The sequence below is a fragment of the Leptosomus discolor genome, chromosome 4, assembly GCF_034619465.1.
Source record: "Leptosomus discolor isolate bLepDis1 chromosome 4, bLepDis1.hap2, whole genome shotgun sequence".
Lineage (NCBI taxonomy): Eukaryota > Metazoa > Chordata > Aves > Leptosomiformes > Leptosomidae > Leptosomus > Leptosomus discolor.
The window spans coordinates 33,514,931-33,528,357 of record NC_141394.1 but is presented as its reverse complement, the minus strand read 5'-3'; the positions used below and the strand labels follow the sequence as shown (position 1 = coordinate 33,528,357).

Sequence of the window (13,427 nt, the reverse complement as noted above, 5' to 3'; positions counted from 1 at the left end):
AAGGCTGAGGGGACGTGCCTGGAGTGCTTAAGCGCCCGAGAGCTGAAGGCGCGGAGGCAGCGGCGGTTGGCGGCCCGGCCTGTGAGGCCGCCGTCCCCTTCAGGTGGTTGTCTCCTACCCCTACACCGGCCGAGCACCCTGCTCGCCGCGGGCAGAGCTCGTTTGGGGGCAGGCGAGGCCCTCCTTGCCGCCTTTTTCCCTCTCTCCTGTTCCCTGCCCAAAACGCTCCCCCGCTGGATGTTTTCTGTCCCGGATCCACAGCCGTGGCCTGCCTAGCCCAGCCCAGCCCAGCCCGGCAGCGGGCAGTACCGGCAGGGTTAACCTTGAGGAATGCGGCGGGAGGAATGTGCATGCAGATGAGATAGATGCTAATCTCATGCTAATGAGCGGCGGCCGCCCGGGGTTCAGCCGGGCTCCCCGCGCCCAGACAGCAGCTGGGCTCCGCCGGCAACCCTGACCTGGGCTGCCGCGGCGCGGGCAAGGCGGCAGCTCAGGCATGGTGGACTGAGACCCGGTCGCGGAGGAGGGCTTTCCTGGGCTTCCGCAAACAGCCCGCTGCGGGCTCCCCCCTGCTCCCGGCTCCCCCCTGCTCCCGGCCCCTTCCGTGTCCCCCCGGCTCGCGTCGGGGCTTTTCCCGCTTCACGTCTTTCTTTCTGTCCCTATGGAGCAGCTACCCCCGCCGCCCGACCATGCCTAGGAAAGCGGGGAATGGGCAGCTCCCCTTACCCCATGGCTGGGAAGAGGCAAGGGATTACGACGGCAAAGTCTTCTACATCGACCACAACACCAAGCAAACCAGCTGGATCGACCCTCGGGACAGGTGGGTGCGCGGGCAGGGAGGTGGCGAGGCCCGGGGCGGGGGCGTGGGCTCGGAGCCGGGCCCCTCACCGCTGGGGCAGCTTCGGGCGCGGAGGGACGGGACGGGGCGCGGGGGCGCGCCGGAGGGTGCCCCTCTCAGACGGGGGAGCGGGGGCAGGGCAGGAGAAGCCCCTGTTTGCAGCCGGGCACGCCATGCCCTGCTTCCCATCGGCATGAGTACGGCGTGTTTTTAAGCCCGTTGCGTGAGTTCATGTTGGGGGCGGGGGGAGAGCTCGTAGGGCTCTTCCTCGGGGGCGGCGGCGGTCGCTGGTGTTTGAGGAGTTCCCGACAGGTACCGAAGTTTGCGAGTCTCTCCCAGAGCAGAGACGCTGGCTCTTCGCCATCCCTCTCCCCTGGGCGCCGCGGAGCAGGGCCGCCTCCCTCCCTCCCGGCTGGCCGAGCGGCCCGGCCGCCTATCCCTCCCGCCTGTCCCTCCCGTGCCCCCCGGCCCCGGGGACCGCCTGCCCCGCGGGCGGCTCAGACCGCCCGTCCGGAGAGGTCTCGGCTGCTGGCGGAGAAGGAGCTGGGGCTGCGGGAGGCCTCGTGTGCTCGCTAGGCCTCAGCGAGCCCAAATCCTCTCAGCCCCCCGCCAGCCTGCCGGGGTGTTTGCTGCCCTTTCCAGGTCTGAGCTCTGTAAATCGGCAAACCTCCTTTGAAAGTGCTGCAGTGAGCGAGGTAACCAGCTCAAAGGCTTCTTGCCCAGGAGTCACTGGGGAGGGATTCTGGCTCTTTGGTTCGGCTTCAATGGCTGGTTTTAATAGCTGGATGATAGACGCCTAGGATGCCTATTGTAAAACGTGTATTTTTGTCCAAAGTGGTCCTGAAAAGTAATTAAACCCCAAAACTTTGTGTGTATTATGGAATACAACGTTAGTATTAAAAAAGTGCGGCCTAATTATCAAAAACTTTTAAAAGACTTTATAAATTAATGGAACAAGCTGTACTGAATTATAAATGAAGGCCTTGGTTTGTCTTTCTCTGGTGAAATTACAAAAGGTAGTTGTGATGAAGCTTGATGGCTGTAAGTTGCGTGGGGGAAGTTTTGACAAGCATCATATGCTGTGTTAGGCCTACTTCTCTGTCCTACTTGCTATAACAGCAAATTCCAGTAGTGCCAAACTTAATACTTAAAATCATTTGTACTTCAAAACATGTAAGTATTAGTAAGGTGGTAAGGTATAGAGGACAGTTATTTATTACACCTGGCCTTCTCGGGTGATTGAGCACTTAGTGTCTGCGGTAAAAAAAAACCCCACACTTCTGGTTTTACTGTCTCTAGAAATAGTGAATTTGAAGTTTTGTTTAGTTTTAGACTTTTGTGTTTGCAAAGCAGAATACAAGATGGTATGACTGAGGTAAATGATGACATTAGAGTGTGCTTGTTACAGTAACACCTCATGAGTATCCTAACTGAAGATTTTTCTTATGCATTCTGTAGTCCTGGAAAGTTTAAAGAGTATTCATATTTGGTGGTAAAATCTGAGTCTTCACTCTCATTAAGTGACAGCTAAGTGAGTAACAGTTGTGTGTTTGCCATCCTATAGGGATAGGATAAATAGTGTTTCATTAATATCTTGATTATAAGTGAAAGAGGAACCAAGCCCTGAGACTTGATAATCTGTAATGAAAACTAAGGAGGTAAAGACCTTTTTCAGAAAGAGTGGTGTTTGAAATAATTGTTAACCTATGTCAGTCATGCAAAACAAACAGAAAGAGGGATTTTGCCCTAAGTGCTTGAGAGAATCCATGCTTTAGTGTACATGGCTCAGCTGTGAAGCTGAATTGCCCATTTAATGTGCAGCTTACAGTATTTGTATTTACAACCTGTATTTATATTGGTGACATGGTTTGGAAAAGTGAATAAGAAATGCATGAAAGTCCTGTGATGACTTTGCTCTAGGTTTCATTTTACCTTCCAGGTATTTAGGGAATATATGTTCCAAAACTATACAGGACATAATTCGGGCTTGCTGTCAGAAAAATTGAAAAGTGGTCTTCCAGATTTGTCAGTACAATAAAATCTGGGTTTGTGCTGTTTCTAGAACTTACCTTGCATTGTCAAAATGAAGATAACGAAAAAGACTGAAAACATGTTCCTGTGTTTTGTGATATTTAGGACTTTTTAAAACTATTTTCTCTGGTGGATATCATAAATTTTTCATAACATACCTGTGGAATATTATAGTACATGGGCTCCTAAAATATTTCATTGCTAAAGTGAATATAGAATAGTTGAGTTTTTATGGTTAATATTCCTTCTGCTGCTGTTACGCTGCATTCCATAGATCACATAGAAAACTCACGCATAATGTTTTAAAATAATTTTTATCCTCTTTGATTTAGAAGAAACAAATACTGAAGACTGGTGCTGTGAGACATCAGCTATATGTCTGTGGGTTGCCAGGTGTATTCGAGAACAATTAGGAACCTCTTTGTTACTGGTTTAAAATATTCATGTCTAGAGATAAGCTGACAGTTGAAAATGTCGAATTTCAGAGCTTCCTGGAAAAATCTGTATTTTGTGTTGTGTTGGGTTTTTTTAATATCATGATGCTTTTTCTCATGCGCTTTTGTAGACTGTTCTGATGGTAAATGTATTTGTTACTGCTTGTATGGTGCGGGGCTGTTAATATACTGATAACCTTGTGTACAGCTAGGAAAAAAACTCACATCAGCTTCAAGCTTGGGGCTCAGTTTTCAGTTGTGTCCACTTCATTTATCTGAGTAATCCCATTGACTTTAGAGAATCTCGCACTTCTAAGGGCAAGAGTGACTTGGCTTGTTGTGTTTTAGGAGTGTTGTGGAAGCTATTTGAATTGCTCTGTTCTTCAGGGGTTTTTAATGTTTTGCACTATTCAACAGTGATTTTTCTCTCTGAACACTTTAGGGTACTGTGATTTGTTTTGAAGACTGCTGGCCTGAAAGAGAGGGCATGTTAAGATATAAAGTGCGAGGAAGAGACACATAAAGGCAAGAAAGTAGGAGTTGTAGTAACATTTTCACTCACTGAATACATAATGTTGTTTGTTTGTGACTCCTCCGAGCTACAGCAAACTGAGAACTCGCTGATCTTGACAGTTCTTCTGAAACTGGTTTATTGTAGGAAGGGTAATAGCCCAAAATATCAATTGTGTCCTACTACTACTTGACAAAGTTACAAAAAGACAACTATGGACTGAAGAGGATGAGCCAGATGAAAAGGTGGAAAAGGGTTAGAGGAATTCATGCTTTTCTTTGAAGTTCCCTTGAAAGTCTTTTATGTTCCTGGGATACTGAGTTACACTAAGGTGTTGGTGTGGTGGTTTTTTTTTTTCTTTTTCTTTTGTTAGACAATTAAGAGGGGCTTGGTGTGGAGACAGAAATTTGAAAAGGAAAATTTTTTGGTCTTTTCCAGTGTTCAACACATTTTAAGTAGGCCTCATGTTTATTATTTTCCTTAGTGGAACCAACAGAGTAGAGCACCAAGGAGGAGCAGAATAGGAGCTAAGAATCTCAGTACCCTTAAATCTTTAGCAGTTGGATGTATTTGGTTTTCTCACCAGGAATGCAGGGCTTCTTCTGTCTTGGTTTCTGAATAGTAAATTGCCCATGCTCCACTGCTGATCACCACTGACCCGGAACAGCTTTGGGTTTTTTTTATAGCTTGCCTAAAATGAGTTCCACATCACAAATTCTGAAGCTGCAGGTGATCTTTATTTAAACATTTATCTACACTCCTGTCAGTGATGAGGAGTAAGCCACTATGAAAACAAAGCTATCCTTTCTTTCTGCCCCTTTTTCACTTCTCTTTCCACTGAGGAGAAAAGTCTGTTTAAAATATATTTGTACATTTGAAATAGTTCATAGTATACTTTCACTAGAATGTTTCTAGAGTAATTGCTGACTATGAAACCAAGACAGTGCTTGAGAAACATTGGATGTGCAGAAACTGGAGAACTTTACGGAGTCAAGAGGTTGTGAAAGAGTTTTCTTTGTGATGCGGAGACAGAATGCAGTTTCCGTTGCTGCTTTCATCTTTTGGGGAGGTGAAAACGCTACAATTTTTATTGTGGAATTCTGCAACTTGTGCAAGATTTGTCTGTATTAGAACCTTTATTAGCTGTCAGCAATTAAATGTTGTGTGCCTGTTTCCCTTAGAAAAGAAGGGCACTTTATTCCTTACCTTTTCACTGGAACCTGCTTTCTCTGGTCCTGCAAACAGCAGAGGCTGTAAGGAGGGAAATTCTGAGGCAGAAGTTACTTGAGCAGGGGTATTTTCATCCTGTCTCTTTCTTGGGGAGTACTGTAGCTCAGAGGTGTATGATAGGTGGCTTGCAGTCACAGTGGAGACTTGGAGAAATAGGAGGCATATAAGGTGGTGTGCTGGTATATGTTAAAGGTAGCAAAAGGTAAGCAGAAAAGGGAATAGCATGATGTGGGGCACCATCAGAGACGGGAAAATACGTTTGGATCGATTCTTCTTTGGATTTAAGCTGTGTTGTGACAGATGAGTAGAATGACTTTTACTGTCTGAAGTGTCTGTTGTCTGAGGCAAGTACAGTTCTGTGCGAAAATGGTGATTGCAGGACTTCAGCTAAAATAGGAAAAAATTTGGAAATGTTAAAACTTCTGGGTGGGTGCAATTTATGCAAGAAATAGGAGTATGATTCATTGTCCTTTCAAGAATAATGATGTTAAACTGAAGTGTTAGCCATTATGTTTTGATTGGGTAGGATCTTAATTTTGTTTTAAGTGCAAATCTCAGCGTTGCTGATTTAAGGTACAACTAGAGTCAACCAGCTGATAAATCCTTTCCTTAGGCTGCTGCTTGCTGAGAATGAAGTTAATGGGAAACCGTCATTGAAAGGTTCCCTTTCTCATTCCCTTTCTATTTTCCCTTGCATCTCCCTTGTTTGCTAGTAGCTGAGGAGGGAGTGGGGCTTTTACATTTTTGGTGGTGTGAAGCTGTTAAATGACACACCTTGACATACCTTCTGAAATTCAAACCTTAATAAGAAATAGTCAGCTGCCTATTTTGGAAAATCAGTAGAAGGTCGTTTGATGACACTCCCACATGTATACCTTGCGGTAATCCTGTAGTGAGATAGGACAACAATTTTTTTCCCCCCAAATACCTTTTTCTGCCTTGTTTCATCCTGTAGTATCATTTGTTGATTTTATCCTAATTCCACATGATTTAATCCTGTCTCCTTGTCTGCTCAGGAATGCAAAACTGTCTGATATCTCACTCTGGTTTCAGTGACAGGTTGGGAACTGCTTTTACTTATTAATGTATATTTATTCAAAATAAAACCTGTGATGCAAGTACTGAACTCACAATGAGAGACTAGCTGTGTCTGAACTTCTGACACCCTCATTTGTTTATCCAGTGTAAAGCAGAATTCTAATATTACAGTGCTAGTATAGCTGTGATCACATCAGACAGTGTTAAAATACGTAGTGATTGTGTATGTGGGTTTTTTAACCAGTCTGTCATTTGCTTGAGACTATGTATTGTTGATTTTAACATTAGTGAAAATAGCTATGGTAACTCTAAGGTACCATTTCTATTCTTTATTTCTATCGGAGTGATAGGGCTGCCCTGTGTCTTTCATCTCAGAGCATGTGAAGAAAAGTCAGGAACTGCTACGGAGTATTTGTTGCTTATGTGTGCAAAGTGTGTACCACTGGTTAAGGCCAAGGACTCTGACCTAGTATGTAAAGTGGGGCATGTGGTCTAGACAGTGGTTTATCCAGACCTGTCTGTAGTACTTGCCTACTGGAGCTATTTCGATTAAAACCTATCTTGACTTACAAGATAGTATTACTGTAGTTGTCATGCACAACATAAGCCTTAAGAAGTTGTACACATGAAGGAAAATAGGCCTGTTTTCAAATGAATGGAGCTGAGCTGTTTGCTAGAGACGTTGTCCTACTGCAATATGGTTAAATGAAGGAATACTTCAGAACTATCTTGTATTTTCAGAGAAGGGGAACTGGCTTTACTTTGAAATAATGGCTGTGAAAGTTGTTTTCATTTTTACACTAAGGATCAATATATAGATCCAATAGGACAAATATTTACAACTTGGAGATCTCTACAGATTACATTAGGAGATCTTTTTTCCCTCCAGTTAAATAACTTGTGTTCAACCATTTGTTTAAAATTCTATGCTTTGAACATGTTATTAAGGTTATTAGAATAAGATGAGAGTATTTCTCTTCCACTTACTAGTGTTTGTAACATCTAGAGACAAGTTAAATTTTGTGGAATAGATTTTGTTTTGGTTTTCTCGCTACTTTTTTTAGCCTAAAAAATGTTACAGATGTTTTGAGATTTCACAATTTTTATGTCACACAGATGACTAAAAACTAGAAGAATACTTATAGAAGTAATGGAAAAGATTGAAAATGGATGAACATACACTACTATTTCCATGGTGACACATTTTCAGAAAGGCACAAATAGAAGCAATGCTAAGATTCCACAACTGTTATGCTGGGATGTGTAAACTCTTATTACAGCAACCTGTAAGGAAAGTGGAAAAGGGGTGCAGAGGGCTAATGCAGCCCACTGAGTCTGGACTGTTATGGTTCTGTTTATCTGACCCTCTTCTGCCACCAAATAGTAAACTGACCCCAGGAGATGATTTGGCTAAAATGAAGTCCCTTGGTTTTAGCATTGTTTTACAGCAGAATCAGCCCATCATGTCACTGAATGGATGCTAGTGCTGGTGTGAGGCAGGAGGCAAGTCCAGAGCTGGGAGCAAAAGGGGAGAGTGGTGCTGTAGAAACCAAGATGCAGATCAATCCTAGCTGCCATGGAACTGTTGTATTAGGTGTCCATTTCTTTTGTTAGGTTTCTCCATTTTCTTGTGTGTGTGTTCACCTTTGCTTTGCTGTGAACCAGCAGTACAGCTGTCACAGACATCTTGATCCTAACCATGTTTTCTGTCACCAAGAAACATTTATGATGTTACAGACTTTTTACTGACTTTTAAAATGTTTGTTACAGTGAAGCTCTTGTTGAAGACAAATTTTGTCATTACATGGTGGCAGAATTAGATCCTGTTTTCAGGGAATGTGCTGCTGGGGACGATATGCTTATGAATAGCTAATTTCTACTGTGTATGAAAGTAGAACAGAAATTCTTTGACTGTTTTAGACTCTGCTGAAAAGTATCTCACCAAAATGGTGGAATAATTCAAGACTTTGAATGTTTTATTGTGTGATGCAAACTGGAGCCATTTTTCTTCGTGTATTTGAGGGAGTCATCAGCATGGACAAATTGACTTGACCTTCATTTGGAAGGAGGAGCTAGTGGTTGAAAAAAGGGGAGTGACATCCTAGTTATGGTTTCCCTTTTGTGTTGCTTGAGTATTTTGTAGGATTTTGCTTTGTGGGTGTAGAGTTTGGGTCTTTTTAAATAGCATATCTTGAGTGTTGCTGAATACTGTTCTCTTCCCAGTGACTTTTTTTGTGCAAAACCATTTGTGATGGTGAAGTTCCTACCCGATGAAATCAATCTCTGGCTGTTGTGTTTAAAAGGCTAATGAAAGGGCTTCCTGGGGAAGAAACTGCTTCCCTCTTCCCACTCTCTGCCCCCCCCCCCCCCCCCCCCCCCCCCCTTTCTTTAAGTGTACTTCTGTAAGGCTAATTTGCTTTTGGAATTTTCTTGGTTGGTTAGGACTTCTGGGCTAGAGGCAGTCTGTCATTGGTATGAATGTATTCTGTCAACTGAAACAATCATTTGCATCTCACAGAACAAGATCAGATGTTATCCTTTGAACTTGGATACTGTTTGTACTTGAAGAAAGGCAGCTTTATCTCATCAACTCTGAGTACATATTGTATTCAAAGTAACTGTTTGGATATGTAAAGACATATTGTCTTGGGACAGCAGACTCAAATTTCTGCATGCTCTTGCTGAGTGCTATACAATACTGTGTGTTGGACCTGCTTTGGTATTTTTCTCAATTCATTAAATTAAACATCAATCTTTATTTGGAAAAAACCCCAAAAAGAACAACTGTACTGGAATGCCCTCCATAATATGCTGTTTATTCTGGTAATTGGGCTTTCCGTGTCCAGAAATACCAAATATTTTTTTTTATACTTTTGGTATAGAAGAAAAGATCTAGAAGAATCTGTATTTTAACTGAGTCCTGCTAGGACACTGTCTTTGTATTAGCAACTTTCTCGTGTTGTTAATGAAGGAACCTACTGTTTCTTTTTAGAGTACTTTTAAGTGCTAAACTGTGGTCCTGTCCAGATAAGTATATCCTATGGCCTTCGAATCTGACCGGTGAAGAATTCCTTCTCTGATTCAGTGCCTGGCCCTTTGCTCTTAAGAGTTTACCTCCCTTATAGAGCTGGGAATGTCTGACAAAGATGTGGTATTTTTAATCATGTGGCAGATGAACTTTTGATATTCTGCAGATTGTGTACAAGCATGTCATGCCATATGGCAGTAAATATGCCCAATGCATGATGAATGGTGCCTGCCTTTTAGCTGTGTGGCAGGCGTATGTCTTAGTAGCATCTTGTCAAGTAACAGGGTTTGACCAAAGCGCAGGTGTCCCCTGTCACATAGCTGCACGGCAGTGTTTTTATTGGGATCACACTGTGGAGGAACAACTCTGATCACTTCTGCTTGTCACTCTCTAGGCCACATCTGCTCATCAAAGGACAGGATGATTTGCTATGTGGCTCTCTAGTTCTCTAATACTTCCAGAAGAGGAGGTATGGCCTACTTCAGCTGACAAAATGGGTGTTTTAACCTTGCTCGCCGTGTGTGGTGGATTGCAGAAAGTTGTCGGGGAAGACATTTATTTGTTCTTGATGAGGAAACAGTGGGGTGGGCTCTTTTCCTTTGTTCAGTACCGTCAATTGTTAAACTGTAGTCTAGTCCAGAAATACCTGTCTTGTGGCCTGGTGATCTGACCAAGAAAGAGTACTCTTATTCAAAGCCTAGTCCCTTCATTCTTAATTCAGATTTCCTTGATTATCCTAAAAATGTTTATATAGACTTAAAACTTCCTGCCTCTTCTCTGGTGTTAACAAAATCTCTCTGTGAAAAATCTTACTTCCTGTTAGAAATAACCTTGTGCAAAATTTCAGTTTTTTAATAAACATTTACTCTGCATCAGAGAAAGAGATGTGATTCAGATTTATGAATTAGATTTTTTTTAAATGCTGTTATTTAGCAAATGGTTACGGTCTCATCCTGTTACTCGGTTCCTGTTCATGAGCCGTTCTGGCTGTGTGGGACCTCTAGGTGTGTGCTGCTGTCCTCGTTGTAGCCTGACTGATCCAGAGCCTTACTAGGGAGTGCTGGTTTTGGCTTCTGTTCCACAAAGATCCATTGGAGACCAGTTGTCATGGACTGGGGAGGCCCCAGCAGATTGGAAGTCAGCCAATAAAACACTCATATATAAGAAGGGATGGAAGGATGATCCGGGAAATTACAGGCCTGTCAGTTTGACTTCAGTGCCAGGGAAACTGATGGAGCAGATCCTCCTGCGTTCCATTATGCAGCACATGCAGGACAACCAGGTGATCAGACCCAGTCAGCATGGGTTTATGAAGGGCAGGTCCTGTTTAACAAACCTGATCTCCTTCTATGACAGGGTGGCCCACTTGTTGGATGAGGGAAAGGCTGTGAGAAATTGACTGCTCTTGGCTTGGATGGACATATGCTTTGCTGAGTGCAAAACTAGTTGGATGTCCGAGTCCAAAGAGTTGTGGTCAATGGAGTTAAATCCAGTTGGCAGCCAGTCACGAGTGGTGTCGCCCAGGGCTCAGTACTGTGGCCACTCCTGTTTAACATCTTTATCAATGATTTGGACAAGGAGATGGAGTGCACCCATAGTAAGTCCACAGATGACACCAAGCTGGGTGGAAGTGTCGGTCTGCTTGAGGGTAGGGAAGCTCTACAGAGGGATCTAGATAGGCTGGATCTCTGGGCCGAGGCCAGTTCCATGAGTTTCAATAAGGCCAAGTGCTAGGTCCTGCACTTCAGCCACAACAATGCCCAGCAGTGCTACAGGCTTGGGAAGGAGTGGCTGGAGAGCTGCCAGGCAGAGAGGGACCTGGGGGTGCTGATGGATAGCCAACTGAACATGAGCCAGCAGTGTGCCCAGGTGGCTGAGAAGGCCAACAGTGTCCTGGCCTGTATCAGGAATAGTGTTAGCAGCAGCAGCAGGGAGGTGATCATTCCCCTGTACTCGGCACTGGTGAGGCTGCACCTTGAGTACTGTGTCCAGTTTTGGGCCCCTCTCTACAAGAAGGACATTGAGGTGCTGGAGAGGGTACAGAGGCAGGCTACCAAGGACTGGATTTGGAGCATGTCTCATGTGAGGAACAGCTGAGGGATCTGGGGCTGTTTAGCCTGGAGAAGAGAAGGCTGAGGGGAGACCTTATCGCTCTCTACAGCTACCCAAAACGAAGTTGTAGCAAGGCAGGGGTTGGTCTGTTCTCCCTAGTGATAGAACAAGGGGACAATGGCCTTAAGCTGCACCAGGGGAGGTTCAGGCTGGGTATTAGGAAGAATTTCTTTACTGAAAGGGTTGTCAGGCATTGGAACAGCCTGCCCAGGGAGGTGGTGGAGTCACCATCCCTGGAGGTGTTTAAGAAGCGGGTAGATGTTGTACTTAGGGACATGGTTTAGTGGTGTTGGTAGAGCTAGGACAAAGGTTGGACTCGATGATCTTGAAGGTCTCTTCCAACTGAAAGTATTCTATGTTTCTGTGAAGGTTTAAGAGTGCAATAAGGCTGGAGTAGCTGGGAGCTGAACTAGGGAGGGAACATTTGAATGTTTTTCTTGCTTTTGGGAGGGCAATCAGGAAAGTGAGACGTAATGGAATCTAATGGACTTCGCTTTTGTGAAATAGTCTGTGGTTACTGTGGCTTTTAAAGCTCCTTTAACCTATATTTAATCTTCGGCTTTTTTGTCCGAGGTGTGTATGGTACAAAATCCTCATGAGCTGAGTGACAGTTCTGTTCCATAAATCATCCACCACTCAAGTGTACTTGTACTTCTCTTGTCAAATGTGTGTTGTTAATTGGGGTTTCGTTTAAATTTCAAAACATTTTGGCCCAGCTTGAGGTATCTTTATATGCATCGTTTCTTGGTACAGCACCAAATAATGTAATTTAAATTTTTTATTATTTTTAAAGAGGTACGGCAAGCATCCTCTGAGAAACTCATGAGCCTTCAGGAGTTTAGGAGCATAGTAGCTTACTTCCTTTAGGAAGTGATGTTTGGGTAGGAAGGTATTAACAGATTCATTCTGTTCTTATTTTGTTGTTAAAACTTTAACAGAAGTTAGGTCATGGTTCTCTCTTAAGGACCATTTAATTATGCTTTTTCTATACTCCTGAGGTTGTATTCCCAGGTGTACCTAAGACCACTGTCCGTCCAAGTCTGACCCCTGTGTTTTCAAGACCTATACAGTGTGTACTGAGTGTATTCATATATTACCCAAAAGAAAAATCAAGTCCCTTTCAGCTCATTCTGTTAGTGCTGTCTTAACACAGTATGCCATCTTGTACAGTAATCTGCAAAAAATTTTAAAGTATAATCATAAGTAACATTTGCAAGGTCATATTTTTTCCTGAGGCATTGCATTGATTTTTAATTGTATTCCCAGTGATGGACAGTTTTATTTTCTGCAGTATCTGACCTAAATGTGGTGTGGGTTTGTTTTGTTTTGTTTTTTTGTTGTTGCTTGAGACTTTTAGTGCAAAGACTCACCCACCCCCCTTTTTAGTTTGGATGGAATTGTACAGTGGTGGACAATTTTAGTTTGGAGTGCTATGGACTTCTCTTGGAGAGATTTGCAAAATAAGCTATGGTATGAGTTTACGGCACGAAACTATTCAGTACTGAATTCCAGAGTGAACTGTGACAAACTGCCAAAACTGGAATTGGAATGTCCATGGAGTTGGAATGAAATAGAGAAAACACGTTACTGCTCAGATGATGTGATCTCTGAGGGTCTGACTTGAATTTCACCCTTCTGAAGTAAATAATAGTGTTCCCTTTAATTTACTGAATTGGAATGTAGACCTGTAGAGAAGCCCCAGAAATCGAGGTCTTTTCTTCTGTGTTTCTGTATCTTAATGTTTCTGTACAGTAGCAGTGTTGCCAAAGTTTTTCATATTTCCCATGTTCTTTTGCAGTTGCCAGCTTTGTTTTGTGCAGAAGTGACAGGCTGAGGTGGTGCTTTAGTGGGTTACAGCACAAAGAAGGAGCATTTGAAAATGAAAGTATTAAATATTGAAAATATATTTGCTGAAGCATTGAGTAATAAATGATTGTACGTGAGAGGATGCAATTCAAGAAAGCAATCTGATAAGGAGCAAAGACCTCTTTCTGGCATGTTGTGAGTATTGCAATGTTTGAAATGAAATGTTAACACATTTACAATCATTCTGGTGAGTAGTAGAATGCTATGGATGTGAATTATCATCTGAGACCTCCACAGGACATTCCTGAAATAGTGTTCAAATGACTAGAGAAATTATGGGATGCAGCAAAGCATACAAACACTGTAACCCTTTTAGTCAGGCTAGTGCAGTCAGTGGTT

At 43.2% G+C, this 13,427-nt stretch overlaps 1 protein-coding gene across 3 annotated transcripts in view; it reads left to right on the top strand.

The window, feature by feature from the left end:
- The first annotated feature begins 689 nt into the window (after window positions 1-689).
- Window positions 690-13,427, top strand: part of WWC2 (WW and C2 domain containing 2) — a 102,772-nt gene continuing 90,034 nt past the window's right edge. For all 3 annotated transcript variants that reach the window (XM_086464033.1, XM_086464035.1, XM_086464034.1), the window contains exon 1: window positions 690-820. In XM_086464033.1, the coding sequence (XP_086320159.1) occupies window positions 690-820 (131 nt within the window). The remainder of the gene's footprint in view (window positions 821-13,427) is intronic.